The sequence below is a fragment of the Penaeus vannamei genome, chromosome 30 (genome assembly GCF_042767895.1).
Source record: "Penaeus vannamei isolate JL-2024 chromosome 30, ASM4276789v1, whole genome shotgun sequence".
NCBI classification, from domain to species: Eukaryota; Metazoa; Arthropoda; class Malacostraca; order Decapoda; family Penaeidae; genus Penaeus; species Penaeus vannamei.
Genome location: NC_091578.1, coordinates 30,098,382 through 30,120,881, shown reverse-complemented (window position 1 = coordinate 30,120,881; position 22,500 = coordinate 30,098,382). Strand labels below are relative to the sequence as shown.

The window sequence follows — 22,500 nt, the reverse complement described above, 5'->3', positions numbered from 1 at the left end:
TCAATTACACCATGAAAAGCCAAGATACCCAAGGAAAGAAACGCTCTCTTTCGTGTTATCACAGCTCCCCTCAGCCCCCAAGATTTCTCACCAAAGTAACCGATGATTTGGCCCAGATAACCATGCTTACGGCTAGACCTGCGTGTATACAAAACCAGTTGAACTGCACCTTTAGCCATGTCAGAAAATGAAAATAGGTACAGGGAGTCTAGTAGCACCCACAGATCAGAAGTTACTGTCTCTCTAGAAATAAGAATATCAACTGTCAGTCCTCAAATGTGTATGGCCACTCTTAAAGACAAACTGCAAATGAGGGACTTCCATAGTAAGGTTTTAGAAGTGCATTGCAGAATTGGAGAAGAGATGAAGGAGTTTCAAGAATATTGCTGGAAATGTGGAGAAAGGAATGGTTACCCTTATGTGCAGTTATCCCAATGCTGTTAGTAGCCTATTATCATTTAGCAGCTGGTAGGAAGTCAGCCAGCAGACCAGACACTTTTTTTTTCAAGAACCACCACTGTGAGGAAGCATTGATAGCACTCACAGGAGCTTGTCCATGTAGAGGCTGGAGGGGAAGAGGACAGCAGTGAAAAGAAGTGACGTACCCAACCCTCACCTGCCAGGTCATCGCAAGACCAGAGCAGGAGAGTAAGTGAACCCTTAGTATGCCCCACAAAATGGAAGAGAGGAGGAAGCTATGTTCCCCATGGCAACCAATGAAAGGTTGAGCTATGGGACCCAGCATGGGAGTATATTGGTTAGATATCACACGTGCATCACATAGAACCTGACATGTAGTGGAGACATCAAGCTTTTACTGATTATTTTGAATTTGGGAGGTCTGCCCATACCACAGACACTCAGGGCTAGCAGACCATAGGTGATGGACCTTGTCATCAAGAGTGATTGCTCCAGAGGCAAGGGCCCATCAAATTTTATGAATCAGGGGGAAACCAGATAGTACTCTGAAAAGAGGGAAAAGCAAGTGGGTGTAAAAATACAGGAAGGTGAAGGTGCCTCTAAAAGAGGAAGATGTACCTCTTACAAGGAAAAGGAACATAAAACCACCAAGATGGAGGATAATAAAAGAAAGAAGAGCATTTAGAAAATTTACAGGAAACCACAGTATAATATCATACTCATCATTCACTGTAATATGAAGCTTTAGAAGAGCCAAGGAACGGGTGTGACAGATGCCCATGATAAAGGCATGTACACTCTTTGTCCAGTGTTGGAAAGGGTGATGAAGCAGGCTGTGGGACTTGGTGGGGGGGGAGGGGGGGGAGTCAGCAACTGGATTTATATTTGTGTGAATATTGCAATGTCTTTGATTTATTGTTTAGCATTTCCAAGCCAAAATGAGTGCATTAACATTTGTATTTATGGAAAGGGAAATACTGAAGAAGTGCATGTCTAATTGTACAGTTGGTACATGCAATGAAAAATTCTAATAATAAATTCTTTTACTTCTTACAGGAGAAATTCACTCTGAAGAAGATTGTCCTTGTGTTTGATCAGCAAGATTCAATGCTCAGTAATCTACATTTGTCACATGTTTCAATTTTATATAGACATAGCCTTGATTTTAGATTTGATAGAGGTTTCATCGAGACTTGCAGGTCCTATATGAAAGGCACACTCTTTGTGATGATGTCTGGAGTTAGCACTGCTATAAATTTTAAACCTGACAGACGATGTAGATATTTTGGGTGCTTGCCAGCATTCAAGAGAGTAGAACTTCAGAGAGATACTGACTCCAGATTATATCAGATTTTGGTATCAAGAGCAAAGATGTTAAGAGAGCACATAGCTGGGAATTCCAGTAAATACAAAGTTTTATTCACAGACTTGCTACCTTTACAACTAGATGCTTTAGAAAGATATAATACTGTCAACCATTTGAAAACATCTGGTCATGTGATTCCTATATTACCAGAAATGTCCTATTTGGTGGAAAATATGTGTCTCTCAAGTGCCGTGGAGAGGTTTAATAGTTGGGCACGGACGGATGCAGCTGCCCAAGGCTTTCAAGAGTGGAGCTGCATTGAGAAAATCAGAAAACCACAGTATTCTAGTAATGGTAGAACTTTAGTTACATGTGTCCAAAGGTACCGGAAAGTGGCTATCACATCAGCTATCCGTAAGACTGTGCAAAAGTTAGTTGCGGATACTAATTCAGTGTTAACAAAATCACCACTAAATAGTTCTGATTTATTTAATTCTTCTCAAGTTGCTTTAGTGAGCCATGCAATGCATTCAACTCCAGAAATGAGTGCTAATATTTCATTGGCAGCCACAGCAGCTGGTAGCTCACAGACAGATTCTACGGGCAAAATGCAATCTACAACTACTTCAAAAGCTACAAACAAGAACTTGTCAATAAGCCGAGTTGCTGATAAAAAAACACTGCATGGAAAATGCTCTGCACAGGAAAATCCTGCTACCGTAGTAGGATTTGAAACAACAGCAAAGATACCAGCTACAGTAAGCATGTCAGGAGGATTAGAATCAACTTGTGAAACAACAGTAGTCTGTAATGTAGGAGATTCTGTAGGGGAGACACCAATCACATCAGCTTCAACAAACAAGACAGAAATCGCAACAAAGTCTACCAGTAAAACAACAACTTTTTCAGACACCACACTAGCCACAACAACAGATTGTACAAGCAGGACACCGGCTGCAGTAACATGTATGAGCAAGATGCCCACCACAACATCTACAAGCATGACACCAGCAGCAACAACTTCATCTACAAACAATGTGCCAGCCACAATGGTAATTTCTGCAAGCCAGACAAAGCCATTAGTATCTACAAGTGAGATACCAACCACAACAACAACTTCTATGTACAAGACAACGACTATAACTTCTGCTTCATCTAGTAGCATGCCTACCACAAATTTAGTTTTTACAAATAAAATGGCAATCACAACACCTTCCACAAGCAAGGCACTCAATACAACAGTTATATGCACAACACCAGCTACACCCAGTGGTTCTATAAACAAAACACCACCTACAGAAACTTCTACAAGCAAAATGCAAACTACAACAAAAGCAGCAGCTTCTGTGAGCAAGATGTCAACCACTACAAGTGAGGCAACTGAAACCACAACTACTTTAGGTAAGACAGCAGCTCCTGTAAACAAGACAGCTGCAGTAACAGCTTCTACAAGCAAGACACAAAATACAGGGGTAGTTTCTACAAGCAGGACACCAACTACAACAACAGCATTTTCAGATGATACACCAGCTGCTACAACAATAGATTTTACAAGAGAGACGAGCAAGACAAATGACACAACAACAGTTTTTACAAGCATTCCACAAGTTACAACAGTTATGAGTAAGACACCAGCAGCATCACCATCTGCTACAACTACTTCCACAAGCAAGGCACCAACTACAACATCCTCTTCCTGCAAGACACCAACTGTTACAACACCTTCTACAAGCAAGGTGCCACCTACAACACCCTCTACAAGCAAGGTGCCACCTACAACACCCTCTACAAGTAAGGTGCCACCTACAACACCCACTACAAGCAAGGTGCCACCTACAACACCCACTACAAGCAAGGTGCCACCTACAACACCCTCTACAAGCAAGGTGCCACCTACAACACCCTCTACAAGCAAGGTGCCACCTACAACACCCTCTACAAGCAAGGTGCCACCTACAACACCCTCTACAAGCAAGGTGCCACCTACAACACCCTCTACAAGTAAGGTGCCACCTACAACACCCTCTACAAGTAAGGTGCTACCTACAACACCCTCTACAGGCAAGGTGCCACCTACAACACCCTCTACAAGCAAGGTGCCACCTACAACACCCTCTACAAGTAAGGTGCCACCTGCAACACCCACTACAAGCAAGGTGCCACCTACAACACCCTCTACAAGCAAGGTGCCACCTACAACACCCTCTACAAGCAAGGTGCCACCTACAACACCCACTACAAGCAAGGTGCCACCTACAACACCCACTACAAGCAAGGTGCTACCTACAACACTGTCTTCAACCAAGGCACCAACTACAACAACAGCCTCTTTAAGCAAGGTGACAACTACTACAACACCCTCTACAAGCAATGTGATAACTACAGCAACAACCTCTACAAGCAAGACACCAACTACTACAACAGTTTCTACAAGCAAGCCAGCAACTACAAAACCCTCTACAAGCAAGGCAACAACTACAACAACAGCCTCTACAAGCAAGGCAACAACAACAACAGCCTCTACAAGCAAGGCAACAACAACAGCCTCTACAAGCAAGGCAACAACTACAACAACAGCCTCTACAAGCAAGGCAACAACTACAACAACAGCCTCTACAAGCAAGGCGACAACTACAACAACAGCCTCTACAAGCAAGGCGACAACTACAACAGCCTCTACAAGCAAGGCAACAACTACAACAGCCTCTACAAGCAAGGCAACAACTACAACAACAGCCTCTACAAGCAAGGCAACAACTACAACAACAGCCTCTACAAGCAAAGCACCAACTACAACAACAGCCTCTACAAGCAAGGCACCAACTACTACAACACTTTCTACAAGTAATGTGACAACTACAGCAACAGCCTCTACAAGCAAGGCAACAACTACAACAACAGCCTCTACAAGCAAGGCATCAACTACTTCAACAGCCTATACAAGTAAGGCAACAACTACAACACCTTCTACAAGCAAGGCACCAACTACAACACCCTCTACAAGCAAAGCACCATCTACAACACCCTCTACAAGTAAGGCAACAACTACAACACCCTCTACAAGCAAGGCAACAACTGCAACAACAGCCTCTACAAGCAAGGCAACAACTACAACAACAGCCTCTACAAGCAAAGCACCAACTACAACAACAGCCTCTACAAGCAAGGCACCAACTACTACAACACTCTCTACAAGCAATGTGACAACTACAGCAACAACCTCTACAAGTGAGGCACCAACTGCTACAACACCCTCTACAACCAAGGCACCAACTACTACAACACCCTCTACAACCAAGGCACCAACTACTACAACACCCTCTACAACCAAGACACCAACTACTACAACAGTCTCTACAAGCAAGGCACCAAGTACAACAGCCTCTACAAGCAAAGTGACAACTACAACAACAGCCTCTACAAGCAAAGTGACAACTACAACAACAGCCTCTACAAGCAAAGTGACAACTACAACAACAGCCTCTACAAGCAAAGTGACAGCTACAACAACAGCCTCTACAAGCAAAGTGACAACTACAACAACAGCTTCTACAAGCAAAGTGACAACTACAACAACAGCCTCTACAAGCAAGATGCCAACTACAACAAAACCTACAAGCACGGTACCAAATACAACACCCTCTACAAGCAAGGTGCCACTTACACCAACTACAACACCCTCTACAAGCAAGGCACCAACTACAACACCCTCTACAAGCAAGACACCAACTACTACAACAGCTTCTACAAGCAAGTCACCAACTACTACAACAGCCTCTACAAGCAAGTCACCAACTACTACAACACCCTCTACAAGCAAGTCACCAACTACTGCAACAGCCTCTACAAGCAAGGTGCCAACTACAACACCCTCTACAAGCAAGGCACCAACTACAACAACAGCCTCTACAAGCAAGACACCAACTACAACAACAGCCTCTGCAAGCAAGACACCAACTACTACAATAACCTCTACAAGCAAGACACCAACTACTACAATAACCCCTACAAGCAAAGCACCAACTACAACAACACCCTCTACAAGCAAGACACCAACAACAACAGCCTCTACAAGCAAGTCACCAACTACTGCAACAGCCTCTACAAGCAAGTCACCAACTACTGCAACAGTCTCTACAAGCAAGGCACCAACTACAACAACAGCCTCTACAAGCAAGGCACTAACTACAACAGCCTCTGCAAGCAAGACACCAACTACTACAATAACCTCTACAAGCAAGACACCAACTACTACAATAACCCCTACAAGCAAAGCACTAACTACAACAGCCTCTGCAAGCAAGACACCAACTACTACAACACCCTCTACAAGCAAGACACCAACTACAACAACAGCCTCTACAAGCAAGGCACCAACTACTTCAATACTCTCTACAAGCAAAGCACCAACTACAGCAACAACCTCTACAAGCAAGGCACCAACTACTACAACACACTCTACAGGCAAAGCACCAACTACTACAACAGTCTCTACAAACAAGGCACCAACTACAACAGCCTCTACAAACAAGGCACCAACTACTACAACAACCTCTACAAGCAAAACACCAACTACAACACCCTCTACAAGCAAGACGCAAACTACTACAACACCCTCTACAAGCAAGACACAAACTACTACAATACTCTCTACAAGCAATGTGACAACTACAGCAACAACCTCTACAACCAAGGCACCAACTACTACAACAGTCTCTACAAACAAGGCACCAACTACAACAGCCTCTACAAGCAAGGAGACAACTACAACACTCTCTACAAGCAAGCTGACAACTACAACAGCCTCTACAAGCAAGGCGACAACTACAACAGCCTCTACAAGCAAGGCGACAACTACAACAGCCTCTACAAGCAAGGCGACAACTACAACAGCCTCTACAAGCAAGGCGACAACTACAACACCCTCTACAAGCAAGGCGACAACTACAACACCCTCTACAAGCAAGGTGACTACATCAACAGCCTCTACAAGCAAGGTGACAACTACAACAACACCCTCTACAAGCAAGGCGACAACTACAACAGCCTCTACAAGCAAGGCGACAACTACAACAGCCTCTACAAGCAAGGTGACTACAACAACAGCCTCTACAAGCAAGGTGACTACAACAACAGCCTCTACAAGCAAGGCGACAACTACAACAGCCTCTACAAGCAAGGCGACTACAACAACAGCCTCTACAAGCAAGGCGACAACTATAACAGCCTCTACAAGCAAGGCAACTACAACAGCCTCTACAAGCAAAGTGACAACTACAACACTGTCTACAAGCATGGCAACTACTACAACAGCCTCTACAAGCAAGACACCAACAACACCCTCTACAAGCAAAGTGACAACTACACCACCGTCTACAAGCATGACAACTACTACAACAGCCTCTACAAGCAAGGCACCAACAACACCCTCTACAAGCAAAGTGACAACTACAACACTGTCTATAAGCATGGCAACTACTACAACACCCTCTACAAGCAAGGCACCAACTACAACACCCACTACAAGCAAGGCACCAACTACAACAACAGCCTCTACAAGCAAGACACCAACTACAACAACACCCTCTACAAGCAAGACACCAACTACTACAACACCCTCTACAAGCAAGACACCAACTACTACAACACCCTCTACAAGCAAGGCACCAACTACTACAACACCCTCTACAAGCAATGTGACTACAACAACACCCTCTACAAGCAGGACATCACCTGCAAGCAAGGTGACAACAACAGCCTCTACAATTAAGGTAACAACTACAACACCCTCTACAAGCAAGGTAACAACTACAACACCCTCTACAAGCAAGGTAACTACAACACCCTCTACAAGCAAGGTAACTACAACAACACCATCTACAAGCAAGGTAACAACTACAACAACACCCTCTACAAGCAAGGTAACTACAACAACACCCTCTACAAGCAAGGTAACAACTGCAACAACACCCTCTACAAGTAAGGTAATAACTATAACAACACCCTCTACAAGCAAGGTAACAACTACAACAACACCCTCTACAAGCAAGGTAACAACTACAACAACACCCACTACAAGCAAGGTGACAACGACACCCTCTACAAGAAAGGAACCAACTACAACACCCACTACAAGCAAGATGCTACCTACAACACCCTCTACAAGCAAAATGCTTCCTACAACACCCTCTACAAGCAAAATGCTTCCTACAACATCCTCTACAAGCAAGGAACCAACTACAACACCCACTACAAGCAAGGTGCTTCCTACAACATCCTCTACAAGCAAGGAACCAACTACAACACCCACAACAAGCAAGGTGCTACTTACAACACCCTCTACAAGCAAGGTACTACCTACAACACCCTCTACAAGTAATGTGCTACCTACAACACCCTCTACAAGCAAGGTGCTACCTACAACACTGTCTTCAACCAAGGTACCAACTACAACAACACCCTCTACAAGCAAGGTGCCACCTACAACACCCACTACAAGCAAGGTGCCACCTACAACACCCTCTACAAGCAAGGTGCTACCTACAACACCCTCTACAAGCAAGGTGCTACCTACAACACCCTCTACAAGCAAGGTGCTACCTACAACACCCTCTACAAGCAAGGTGCTACCTACAACACCCTCTACAAGCAAGATGCTACCTACAACACCCTCTGCTAGCAAGGCACCAACTGCATGTTCTACAAGCAAAACACCAGTTACAGTAACAAAAAAGTCTCCATCTACAACACCTACAAGCAAGACATCAGTTGCAACACCTGCAAATAAGACGCTGGCTACTACAAGAGCTTCCACAAATGAGACACCAACTGCAACAAAAGCTCGTACAAGGGACACATCTGCAACATCTGTACCGTCTACATGCAAGGTACTAGCAACAAAAACAGTTTTTACAAGCAGGACCTCATCCACAGACCCAATTTCTACCAAGACTCCGACTATTATAAGCAAGACACCGACCACTACTCCAACTACAACAGCAGCTTCAAAAGGCAAATTATTAATCACAAATTCTACATGTACAAACAATCTGTCTGCTAGAATAACAGGGTCTAAAAACAAGTTATTAATCACAGCACCCACTGCTACGGCAAATGAGGCACCACCAATGAAGCATAGGATATCACTGTCATCTGCAAACAGTACCCCGATCATTAAAAGTTCTACAATCACATTAGGAATCAGGGGTCCATCACCATCTGTAAGTAGGACTCAGGACAAGCCAGTCATGTCACCCTCCTGTGCTACAGGCAGAACACCGGTTACCGCACCGTCAAGATCCTCGGCCATTGTGCTTATCCCCACAACATCTCCTGGCAATTCAGGCAAGGCAGCAAACATTTCCCTTCAAGGACCTGTTAGGAGAACATCAGTTTCCTCTCAGGATTCCACAAACAATGTTCTGAAAGCATCAGGTAACACAGGTAGCCCTGCATTGATGACTGCTGCTTCAACAACAAGGGCTACGAAAAGAGTACCAGTGACTGCTCCTTCAGATTCTCCAGACAAGACACCGACCAGCTCATCATTACAGGTAAGTAGTGTTTCAGCAGAAAGGTCTATTTATTTATGTCTCTCTCTTTCTCGTCTTTTTTCTTGGATCCACTTATTTCTTTCCTCCCTCCTATCCCTCCTCCCTTTCTCCAAAAGGGACTTCATGACCTAGAAAAGCTATTGGCCACCACATAACTCCAATTTACTCCAATTTCTTTTTGATTTTGATTGCTCATATGTCATTTCTAATAGTTATATTTTCTTTTATGAGTGTGCATGTCAGTGCACTGTTTTAAGTTCCAATTCTTGTTCTTGCAGGTTATTAAAGAAACCACATCCATTTTGAGAAATTCCAGAAATGTTAGGTATGGTGTGATTACTGTTTTCTTTTCCTATTCTTCTTTAGTCTTTAAGCTCAGTGGTATGTTTATATATTTTATTTTCTTCATTATAAGAAACAAGAACAAATTTAGGTCAGTATAAATTATTGAAACTTGTTGATATTTCTTTTTTTTTTATTACATTTTTTCTCACAAAAATCCAGCAAGCCAAATGAAGAAACTGGAGAATCCTTCTTTAAGAATGTAGTTGTCCTTGGCAACATCATGTACAAAAGAGTTCTATCCAAATTAAACTCAGCCAGGGTAAGTATAAATCACATGCAGTTGAAATTCATGTAGATAAATGTAAAAATTTATTAAATCACACCTGATATATAAATAAACCAGTGGATATGTATCTGTGTATAAGAAATAAGAACATCCACACTTTCTCAACTTGTCTTTCCCCCTCTAAAAATTTCAGGTTATTGTCCTAGCAGACGAGGATATTAGACCGTCAACCATTCCAGACATAGTGAGTAAAAATTTGAATGAACAGACAAAGAACTCTCTGTGGATCCTAACACTGGGAATCTATGACTTTGTTGAGTTTGAACCCTGTTCGTCCTGCAAGAGGTGCTTCACCCAAATGTCCTCTCTCTCGTTCAGAGAGTGCAAGAACAGGAAGGCAATGAAAGATATGGTAAGGATCATGCTGCATCATAGCCAGAAGATGAAAGAGTCAGTGCAACAGAAACTCGGAAGCCATGGCGTTGTGGTCTTAGTCCCTCCCATACCAGCAACTGTGATTGAGGAAGAGAGTTTCCCTGTTCACTCTGACCTCCACAAAGTCTGTGAAATGAGTAATGGGTATTGCACTCCAAGCAAAATTTTAAACTGTCTGTATGCTATTTTTAATGCATATTGTAATGGATTGCACATTGATGAGGATTTCATTAACTGTGGAATGTCGCCACATGTGATCATGCAGTACAGAGAGGCGCTTAATGGGAGGAACCTAGTGCCGGTAATGGATTTGAAGGATTATTCTTATGTAACCAGAGCATGGATAGTGATGGTGAAAGTGGTTATTCAATTGGCACTGAAAATTACACCAAGAAAACTATTATTGCAAGGGTTAATAGATGAACCTTGTCCTACAGCAGTTCTTAAGAAGGGGAAACCAGAGTCTGATTCTCTACCAGTTGTGGTCTCCAAAGCTTCAGAGCTGGAAAGTTTGAATCACAAGTCCACAGCAGCAAGCATCACAAGTCCTCCAGAGCTGGAAAAACTTGCCTCAAGTCCTACACCTGCTATGGTCTCAGTGACTACAGAACAAGGAAAATCTAGTCTCATTAGTACTCCGGCAGCAGTTATAAAAACAGAGAAGGAAATGTCAGGTTCTAGAAGGAAATCTGTGACAGCAACAGCAGCCCTTTTGGGTCCTTCAGAACAGGACAATTTGAATCTTAAATCAGCACAAAAAGAGGCCATGAAATGTTTAGAGGTTGAAGGATCAAACACAAACTCCAGAACAGTTACAAAGACTTCAGAGCAGGAAGAAATAGTGAATGAATCAAAGTACAACTACAGTGATGTCATTGTCATAGGATCCAAGCACATTTTTGAACAGTTGGAAGCCATGGCACTAGATTTGCCAATCCATTTCATTGAGCAGAGAATATACTTCAGTGACTTCAACAAATTTACCATCAAAGAACAACAAAAGAAGTGGCCACATCATGCTCTATGGGTATTACTGGTGGACTTGCATTCAGTCTTGTACACCCCTACTCTTGCTGGTCCAAAATGTGCCGCAGCAGAATGTCAGAGTCCTGTGTTGTGCTATGACCTAAAAAGTTCATATTCCTGTACTCAAGTCAAGAAGGATATTAGTGTAATCATTAGCCGAGCTAAGGATTTCATCTCGGAGTCAAGAGAGTATTTAGGAAAAGGTTCCTCCCTAGTTTTAGCTCCCATTCCCCCAGATTCTGTCATATGGGCGGGAATAAACTCTCACTGCACTCACAACTACATCCACGCAGTAAGTGAAAAGCAGTTGAACATCTCTTTCCTCATCGGTCAGTCACAGCTGTGGAATATGTACAGCACTGCTCTCATATCTGAGTGGATTGCAATGCTGGAGGACTTTTCCCTTAAATCGGAACAGAGAGCACTGTTGAAGAAGTACCATAGTGAAAGGAAACTTATTTTGCATTTTATAGATATTTTGCAAGATATTTCAAAGAATGAGGGATTATTGGGAGACTGGAATGAACTTGTGAAAAATATGCTGTTTTGCTTGATGAATGTAGAAGATTCTGAAGGACCCCAACCAGTTAAGAAAGCATCAATGTGCTCCTATGGTAAGTTTCATTTGTCTTTAACTTGTATACTTTCATTTCCAGATTTCAGCTATATTGTAGCTTACCATAAAGTATTCCTGCTTATATGCTAATATTCACATAGACCACAGTAAAAAAAATACTAACAAAAATATCATGCAGAAAGAATGTTGATTTTAAAGGCTAGTTATTGTTTTATCCATTTTATATCTATATATAAGTTGTATGTACTAAGACAATGTGTCATCATTGTCTCAAATATCCAACATGCACGATATAGAAGAATCACTCATAGTAAGAACCAGGTGTGTTTTGTTGCAAAGGAATGTGTGATATATATGATGCAGCAGAAAAGGTAGCTTCATAAAAGTAGTGGAATTATTCTCAATGAAAACAGTAGTGTGAATAGCAAAATGTTTTACCTAGCTGATACAATGGCTGTTTCTTCTTCCAGTGAATACCTTGTGTATGTCTTTTTCTTCAGTAGACATTGATATTGATCCCTCCAAATCAGGCAAAAAAAGCCAGCCAATTCCCCAGTGAAAGTGCAGACAACTCAAAATGAAGTACTGGGGAACCTATTTTCAGAACGATGTGGGGATGGTGATGAAATCACATCACCTGAGGCTAGTTGTGAAGAGCATCAAAATACAAGGACAGGTGTGTTACCGCTGTCCAAGAAGCCATCAGAGGATTGGTCCAGACATGCAGAGCAAGGTCCTTGCAAATTGACAAAACCTGGGGAAGGAAGCAACACCCAAGAGGAGGAAGGTAACACGACTAATTTAGGAGTTCCTGTCTGTCTTGAAGCTGAAAATATATCTGTTAAAGAACCAAGTAAGTTTGATTGTAGCTGATATCCAAGTGTCAGTTTTGAAAAGGAAATTCTTTTGTCCACAAGGGTTATTTAATCATTCTCAAATGAAGTAATGTTATGATATCACTTTTTCAAATTTATATTTTGCCTTTAATGATAAGTAAAAAATCAGTGAAGAGAAAGGATAATTTATCCACATCAAGAATTATAATGTACAGAGAGATAGATGTAAAATTACCTTCTTTATTACTTACAAATATTACTGATAAACCACCAGGTCTTCGTGAGAGAGGCACGAGATGGGACAAGAAAACGCCTGTAGTAAGAGGACATTCATGCACTGAGAAAGATAAGATCGCTTCTGAATTTTCCAGGCTCCATGTGGTTACAGGACTAGCAAGGAAAGCTCAGTCCCAGAGGGGTTCAGCTCAGTCAAATGGTGTAATGAGTAAAGAAAACGATAAGTTACAATCTCACTTTACAGCTCAGGAAAACTGCACGTTGAGTCAAGCAGAAAAAGGAAAGTTTGTAAATTCTTTCATTCCAAGCAGCCCACTCGCCCAGAAAGCTGTTTGCCAAGAACATGCAATAGAATTGACTTCATGTGAAGACCAGGAAGAGATGTCAGATGCTGGCCAGTCAGGGGTTGATTCATCTGTAGAGTCATCTTGTGAAGTTGGAAATACTGCCACCAATCAGCAGATGAATAAAAAAGCTATTTCGATAAAGATCCGTAAAATACCTACTGTAAGTTGTTCAAAAGGATCTGTAGAGGGTAAAGAACCCCAGGCTTGGGAAATTGTTCCTGTTATGGAGGGTAAAGCTAAGGAGTCCTGTTGTTCAGTTGATAATGAAGAAGGTAATTCATCTGAACTTTTAATCTCATCTGACAAACAGACAAATATCTTGCAGTGTGCTAAATCTAAAGCTCCTGCCAGTCTTTCAAAACTTGTCCAGCCAGACACAATCACCCAGCAAGACTGTGCTTCCAAAGAAGACAAAATGGAAGAAAAACATATGGCCAAAAAACAGGAGTTAATCTTATTTCCTACCAAAAAAGATGAAAAAACTCCAACAGCTTCCAAAAACCTCCCCACAGAAAGAGGAAGCCAGACAGCGGCGGCTGGAAACAAGTGTTGGATAACTATTGAGAATATTAATCCTCATTTTAAAGGTAGTGATGTCAGGAATCTCCTGGAAGTGTGTGGGCCTGTTGAGTCCTATAAACGTCCAGTCACGCAGTTTGATAAAACAGCAAGTAAGTATATTATCTTCCAGCTATGTTTCTCTTAATGTCATATTACATTTCACAATAAGTGGCTCATTATTATGTTTTTTAAACACAATGCAGGAGATTGAAATTAAATGATGGTGTTATTTCTCTCTAGGTATTCTAATGGTGGAATTTGTCAATTCCTGTGCAGCTTCACATGCTCTAGGAATTCTCAACTCTTATAAGATCTTTGGAAAAAATGTTAAAGCGAAGAGATCAGGAGGATCCAACTTGCCAGTTGATATATCAGGTTATTATTTGATGATTAATTCATCTTTCTCTCTTTTTCTTTTTCTCTTTCACTTTCTTTCACTCACTCTCTCTCTCTCTCTCTCTCTCTCTCTCTCTCTCTCTCTCTCTCTGTCTCTCTCTCTCTCTCTCTCTCTCTTTCTCTCTCTCTCTCTCTCTCTCTCTCTCTCTCTCTCTCTCTCTCTCTCTCTCTCTCTCTCTCTCTCTCTCTCTCTCTCTCTCTCTCTCTCTCTCTCTCTTTCTCTCTCTTTCTCTCTCTCTCTCTCTCTCTCTCTCTCTCTCTCTCTCTCTCTCTCTCTCTCTCTCTCTCTCTCTCTCTCTCTCTCTCTCTCTCTCTCTCTCTCTCTCTCTCTCTCTCTCTCTCTCTCTCTCTCTCTCTCTCTCTCTCTCTCTCTCTCTCTCTCTCTCTCTCTCTCTCTCTCTCTCTCTCTCTCTCTCTCTCTCTCTCACACATTCTCATTCTCATATTTCTCTCTCTCTCTCTCTCATATACCTCTTTTATGTACTTGCTGATTGAGCATGGGAGGAGGCAAAGATGCAAAGTTGGACATGAATCGCAGGGCGCCTTCAACCACAGGGGTAGTATTTTGTCATTTTCCATTGGCTGATCTTTGCAGGTCATCTGGTGCCACGAGCATCAGCAGAAACTAGGTAACAGTCCTCTCTGTTGGTTATTACAGACGTGAGAGCCTTATACTTTGTTGTGAGACAGGTGATTGGTCATTAGTTTTTATGGTTCTCTGTTCTCTACTCTTGGGTTGCGGGTATATTCGGGTCCTCTTTTCCCTACTGTTGATTGGCAGCTATGCCATATGGGTTGTCAGCCAGTCTGGTGCTTCTGTTGGGTTAGCTGCTGTTTTGGAAATTACCAAAAGCCAACTCTTCCTGTAGAGTGGCCGGGTTTTTGAACTAGAAATTCAGCAACCCATAAGCACCAGGTGATTTCTAATTTCAAACATTATTGGCTTCTGTTTTTACTGCCTCAAGTGTTTTCTGTCCATTCATGGGTGCAGCTTCAGATGGTGCAGCTACTAGGGATCTGAATTATTTGTAGCACCTTCCCATAAGTCTGCCCAGAATTCCTTTGCTTCTTCCAGTGGTTCTTTCACTTGCTCTTTAAAACTCCCTCGCACCCTCAGCAAAAACCTTGTTCTGTGTGAAGAAGGCGTCTCTCTTTTTACATCTCAGTCTTTGTGATTTTGCTTGCAGCATTTGCTTTACAGCCTCTCCCAGTTCTTTCCAGCCTGTTTCATAGCCTTTACATTTCTGTATCAGTTTCTCACACTAGTTGGGGTTAAGAGATGAGTGCCTTTATCTGTTTCAGATATGAGACATGTATCGCTCCTCAACTCAATTATTTTCCATTCAGGCTTGTTATTACTGTTGCAGTTGTTATTATTACTATTATTGTTGCTGTAAGTAGTAGTAGTAGTAGTAGTAGTAGTACTATTAACCCCATGCCGCCAAGCATGGCATTTACTTACTTGCCATGCCCCATTGTGCGTGTTGAATTTAGTAATTGTTTTTACATATAGATGGCTCCTCTAGTATTTCATACTGCTGTTAGTAATGTCAGTAACAATATAGTAATTATAATGTTTATAACAAAATTAACAGTATCAATATTGATAGCATTAGTAAAAATAAGCATTTTCTCACTTTTTCAAGGAAAAGTGAGGTCGCATGATCTACTAATTGACTTTTTTGTGGTTAAGCATTAGCAGAGCCATCTATGTGCAGAAACATTTAACCAAGCATTGCCAAAGGGAACGCACCATTTTAAATTGACATTGGGATAATATTATTCATTATTAACTTATTGCTTTTGTTGTTAATGATTATGATAAGAATAAAATGTTACAACTAATAATAAAGATGATGAAGTAGAATTTTTATGAATACAATCATTAGAGTATATGTTGTAGCCCATAGGGCTGAAAAAATCATCAATTGCACATGTTATTCTTAACTCTTTTTCTAATTAATTTTAAAAACCACTTTCACTTTTATTCAAACAGACTGTAGAAATGAGGAACTGGTGTCGAAGATTGTCAGCAGAGCGACGGAAAATAACATCAAGATACACCTACCAGAAAACATGATAGTTAAGAACGTGTGCAATGCCTCCACCAACTTCCTGAAGAAGGCTCCGGATGACGGAAGAGATGTCAGCTTGAAGGATGTTGCTCGTAAAAAGGAAGATTGTGAGAAAGGGAAGGAAGATATCGGTAAAGGCAGGGGAGATCTGAAGAATGATAATTTAGATAAAATCAAGGGAGACCTGAAAAAGGATAATATGGATAAATGCAAGGGAGATCTGAAGGATGTGGATAAAGACAAGAAGGATTATTTGAATAATGGCAAAGGAGATGTGAAGAATGATAATTTGGATAAAAGCAAGGGAGACCTGAAAAAGTATGATATGGATACAAGTAAGGAAGATCTCAGGGATTTGGATAAAGGCAAGGGAGATGTGAATTATGATAATTTGGATAAAAGCAAGGAAGATCTGAAAAAGGTTGATATGGATAAAGGTAATGGGAATGTCAGGGATTTGGATAAAGGCAAGAAGGATAGTTTGGAGACAGTCAAGGGAGATCTTACGAATTTGGAAAAAGGGAAAATAGATCTGAGGAATGAAAATTTGGATAAAGGCAAGGAAGATCTCCAGGATTTAGATAAAGGCAACGAGGATTTAAAGGATAATAATCTGGATAAAGGAAAGGGAGATCCAAAGGCCTTGAATAAAGGTAAAACAGATTTGAAGAATGATAATTTAGATAAAGGAAAGGGAGATCTGAAGGAGGATAATTTGGATAAAGACCAGAAAGATCAGAAAAAGGAAAATTTGGAAGAAGGCAAAACACACCTGAAGAAGGATAATTTGGATAAAGACAAGGGAAGTCAGAAGGATGACAATATGGATAAAGTCAAGGAAGATCTCAGTAAAGAGGATTTGGATAAAGATAAGGGAGTTGTGAAGGATTTAGATAAAGACCAAAAAGATCTGGAGGAGGATAATTTGGATAAAATTAAGGGAGATGTCAAGGAAGAGGATTTGGAATATCTGAAAAGGGATAGCTTGGATAGAAACAAGGATCTAAAGAAAGAGGATTTGGATAAGGTTAATGGAAATATGAAGAAGGATAACATGGAAGAGACCAAAGGAGATCTGAAGGAAGAGGTCTTGGATAAGTGCGAGAAAGATCTGAAAAAGGATGACGTGGATAAAGACGAGGGAGATCTGAAGGAAGAGGGTCTGGATAAGATGAAAGATCAGAAGAATGATGTGGATAAAGGCGAGAAAGACTACAAAAAGGATAATTTAGATCAAGGTAAGGTTGGCCATGAGAAGGAAGATGTGGATAAAGGCAATAAATATCCCAAAGAGGATAATTTGGATACAGGAAAGGCAGGTCTCAAGAAGGAAGATGCAGATGACAGCAAGAAAATTCTGAAAGAGGAGGATTTAGAGAAAGGCAAGAAAGATCTCAAAAAGGAGGATATTGATGAAAATAAGGAAGATCTCAAAAAGGAGAATATTGATGAAAATAAGGAAGATCTCAAAAGGGAGGACTGTGGGGAAGTCAAAGAAGAATCCAAGAAAGACGATGTGGAGAGAGGTAAGAAAAATTGTTTAAATGTAGGATGTGGGTGGATTTCAGGATGATTGCAAAACGGAACATGCCGTTGAGGGTAAGCAAGTGGGAATTGTTCGAGGATATGTAATGCAGTGGAAAGAGAGGTATAATGAAGTAAAAAGGTAAGAATAATGTAAATGTGATTGGAGGAAAATCTTGGTTCATTTTACTCTCATAAGAGATGCACCTGAGATAGGACGAGGAAGAGGTCAAGGAATAGGCAATAGGAAATGCGAGAAAGAAATGAAATGCTGTGACTAAATTTGTGGGGATTGAGAGTAGTAGTAGAAATTGCATAGTTGATCCTGTACATGTTGTGGAAATGATGGCAAGGTTCATCTGAAACCAGGAGAATAACGAGAGAATTCAAGTTACAGATTATGTACAGAGGAAAAGGAAAATAAACAAAAAGCTAAGATTGGGACTTCCCATGGTCAAGGAAAGTGAAGAGAAGAATTTAAGGCTGGGAATAATGGACAGGTTGGGGGTGCCTAGAATTAACACAGAGTAGTTAGTGTTCCCTCTTTCTCTGTTTGCCATTATTTAGCTCTAAACTATGATCTTTGAGCAGCTTAGCTCCTCCCTTTGGCTGGGACACACCTGTGGTCATTATCAAGTTGATGCTGAGGTGCACCTGTACACCTCTTAATGTTTTGTTTGAACGTAAAGGAGGCCAGTGGTTCTTTGGAGAACGTAAAGAGATTGGGACAGACTTTAATTTGAGGTATAGAGCAGACAGATTTTTTGGGGAGTGAGCAAGATCAATGATGCTTAGACATGGGGTTATTTAGTTCAGATGTGTATTTGATTGGTGATTTATTTGCTGTATAACTCTTGCACAGAAAGAAACCGTCATTTCCATTAATACAAATAAATTGGCTGATTTTATGACTTAGATATAGCAGTTTTATGGGTTGCAGGTTAGTGCCAATATTTGAAGGGGTTTGTATTATGTGGGCAGTGATTTTTATTTGTTGACCAGACTGATAAATGTATAGAAATAGTTTCCTAAGTTAACCACTTGCTGCCAGGGATGGTATGTGCGTACGTGCCATGCCGACTGTGTGTTGAATTTATTAATTGTTTTTACATATAGATGGCTCCACAAGTACGAAGTCACTAATGAGCCAATTACAAGAACTACCGGTCTCACCTGTTTACCCATTTCCTTGATTTTCAACAATATTTTCTGGTATTTAATACCGCTGTTAGCTATGTTAATAGCAAAATAGTAATTATAATGTTTATAACAAAAATATTAGTGACTATTGATTGCATTAATAAAAAAGGGTTTTCACTCTATTTCAAGGAAAGGGGAGGTCTCAAAATATATTAATTGACTCCTTTGTGGCTATGTACAGAGAAACATTTAACAAAACAATACTAAAGTGAACGCAACATTTTCCCATCGGCATTGGGTTAAGATTAGAGAAGTTTTCCTACTTTCTTTTTAATACATATATGTATTTTTTACTTTCTTTTGTACATATATATTAATATATATATTTTTTACATAATTGTTCATCTAAACTCAGATTTCCATCAGTATTTTTGCTAACAGTTTTGTCTGGGCTTAACTTTCGTATATTTCAGCATGAATTTAACTTTCGTATATTTCAGCATGAATATGAAGAGCTTCCCATTGTTATAGTGATATCTTTCTTCCTACAGGTAGTGCAGCAGCAGAGGAAAGTCTGAAAGTGGACTATGATATCCTCGAGAAAAAGTATGAGTTAATCAAGGATTGTTATGAGCTGGACCAACAAGCTGCCGAAAAAACAAAATATATGTCTGATTATGTAGAAAGAGATTACTTCCCCAAAGAGAGGAGCGACAAGGACCATCGCAAAAGGTGGCTGAGTAGCAACACCTGTGGAAGTAGTAAAAGGAGATCTTGGAGTAAAGACTATACCAGTCAAGATTATAACAGGAGCACCAGGAGGGAGAGGAGCAGCAGGAACAGGAGGAAGCGGAGTAGGAGTGGTAGCCGGGAGAGAAGCTGGAGCAAGAGGAGTCGCAGCCGGGAGAGGAGTCGCAGCCGGAGTAGGGGGAGGAGTGGCAGCACCCAAGAGAGAAGCTGGAGCTCACGGCAGAAAATAGATGGGGAAGGAAGGGGAACCAAGAGGAAATCAAGGGAGGAGGAGTCACCACGACCGAGAAAGGTTGCCAGATATGGTGAGAGCAGGTGTAATTATGAGAGTGAAGACTACAGATACAGTCATAGGAAGAGGAAAAACTCATCCAGGGAATATGTTGAAAAAAGTTCAAGATCTGAAGGATTATCAAGAAGCTCATCAGAATGGAACAGAAGTAATTAATGGTCTGTCTTTATTAATGAATGTGTGGTTGCATATTTATGAAAGAATAAGGAAAAAAATTCTTTTGATCATTCTAAAGCTGCCTTCTCCTCCATCTTTCTTTCCTTTCCTCTTCCTTTTCTGCCTCTTATTCTCCGTCTCCCTTTATGAAGAACTGCTAGCTGTGAATATTGCCATTCTAAGTCATCTCAAACAGGGATGTCAAACATACAGCCAAACATTTGCACATTGCCAGTGGGACATTTGCTGATTTGGTTATATGTTGTGTATCACTTGAATAGACAATATATGGCTTTTAATTCTTTTCAAGAATTTCACTAGCATTATACTCTTAGTAAATGAATACTTGCTTTTGGGTGCATGTGTGTTTTTAATAGCTTTCAGTGAGCTGAAGAGTAGGCCGAATCCATCCTTATTTTTTGCGATATTACTCACCTAACAGTTGTAGATTGCTTATAGTCATGTTGTCTGGCCTACATGTGTACTCTGATTATGTTACTATAAATATGCTTGACATCCTTGTTTCTCTCAATCTTTGAGAAATTACTGTGGCAGTATGTCATAATTTTCCAAAAAGTAGTTGGCTTGTATATATTTATGTGGATAAATGTATGCAGTAATGCATTCTTTATAATCTTGTTTTAAAGGTGGAACCAGCAGATCTCACAGAGTTTCCTATAGAATGGCATCACATTCATCACCTGAAAGAAAAAGGAAAAGGAAAAGGACGTCTCGAGAGAGGCGGAAGCCAAGCTCCTCTAGAAGAAGTCCAAGCATGTCACCATCCTCGTCATCATCGTCACATTCATCATCAGAGACATCATCGCCTGTATTGCCTACAAAATCTTTCTCCTCGCTCACAACTCCAAGAAACGTGACATCAACTTCATCATCATTACCCATAGCATCAGCTTCATCTCCACCCTCATTATCCTCGTCCTCATCGTCAGTATCCGTATCATTATCCCCATCAACAGTCTCCATACCTACAGTATCACCAGCTGCTGTATCTACAGATTCTGGATGTGATTCAGGGTCAGTACTAAATAACAAGTCTCCTGGAAGCCGCTTTCAGGCGCTGGCAACTTTTTATGTTGTAGAAAATTGTTTATTAGGAAGATTATTATTCAGGCACCGTACTTTTTTAATGTTTTCCTAAAATGACAAGGTATAATCCCTTTTTCTTCCAAGTTGACCTCAAGGATACTGATAAGTGGACCACCAACTTCAACTCATATATTAGAAACTCATGCCTTCCATTCATAATGGCATGTATTTTGCATGCTAGAGGAGAAACTGACAGTCTGCGCAATAGTAGCACTGAATCATAAACTTGATAGGGCAGGGGCTGTACATAAAGAGGAATTATATAGTTAAGCACAGTTGATGTAGAGAAAGATTTAAAATCCCAACTGAATTTTTCAAACATGGTTTTGAATGTGTTACAATTTATTCATAAGTATATTAGTCTCTGAACAAAGTAATTACAAAGAAAGGTTGGTGTTATTGAGAAGGGTAGACTGCTGTAGAGTTTATAAACTTATTATCAATAAGGAAAAGTTTGAGATTATTATCTGACTGTTGAGCAAAGATATATTTTTATTGTGGTACAATATGCCAAATGTCAGATGAATAATCATACAGCTCCATCAGATGAAAAGATACAGGAAAGTTAGATTTTAGTATATTCTCTACAAGGAAAAAATTAAGTACACAATTTTAAGCATTATTATTTTCTCTCTAATCAAACCAACAGGAACACCATAAACCCAGATGTCATGAAGCAGCTGGAGAAAGCAGAGGAAGACCTGAAGAATAATCTGATGTCAGAATATCAGGTGTTCCAAGAAGTACCAGAAATCCATCCTCAGTTTGAAGAGGTGCACGACATGTTTCTGGAAGAGTACAGGAGGAAATTCGGAAATGTGGAAGACTCAGAATTGAGTGATACGATTTGGAAAAAGTTTTGGAAGGAAGTTTTGCAAGAGAAACAAGAATCTGAGTGTCAGGAGAAACTTGAAGCACTCCGAAAGCAGTACAAGGTTCTTAACCTTGAAAAAAGCATAGATCCGTCCAGAGATGCGTGTAATGCTATTGAAAATAGTACAGTGATTAGTCTTAAGGGGCAGTCAGATAGTACTACAACCCTAAGTGATACGGAAAATATTTCTTGTGTGAATGAAGACCTAGTAAAATGCTCATTGTTGCAAGCATTTGCATTACTGGAGGAACTTTCAGAATTTCTTGGTATTTTTGCTCCAGCAATGAAAATGTTGATGGAGGAGGTTGTGAAATTAG

The 22,500-nt window shown here is 40.7% G+C and overlaps 1 protein-coding gene across 1 annotated transcript in view; it reads left to right on the top strand.

Annotated features, from left to right (window-relative positions):
• The window catches only part of LOC113810476 (uncharacterized), a 35,071-nt gene that overhangs the window by 11,974 nt on the left and 597 nt on the right, over window positions 1-22,500 (top strand). The window contains exons 3-13 of the mRNA XM_070143388.1: window positions 1,477-9,279; window positions 9,558-9,604; window positions 9,784-9,883; window positions 10,044-11,925; window positions 12,493-12,741; window positions 12,999-13,979; window positions 14,110-14,244; window positions 16,262-17,866; window positions 19,556-20,194; window positions 20,850-21,237; window positions 21,959-22,500. The exon at window positions 21,959-22,500 is cut by the window's right edge and continues 597 nt beyond it. Coding sequence (XP_069999489.1) covers window positions 1,477-9,279; window positions 9,558-9,604; window positions 9,784-9,883; window positions 10,044-11,925; window positions 12,493-12,741; window positions 12,999-13,979; window positions 14,110-14,244; window positions 16,262-17,866; window positions 19,556-20,194; window positions 20,850-21,237; window positions 21,959-22,500 — 14,371 coding nt within the window. The remainder of the gene's footprint in view (window positions 1-1,476; window positions 9,280-9,557; window positions 9,605-9,783; window positions 9,884-10,043; window positions 11,926-12,492; window positions 12,742-12,998; window positions 13,980-14,109; window positions 14,245-16,261; window positions 17,867-19,555; window positions 20,195-20,849; window positions 21,238-21,958) is intronic.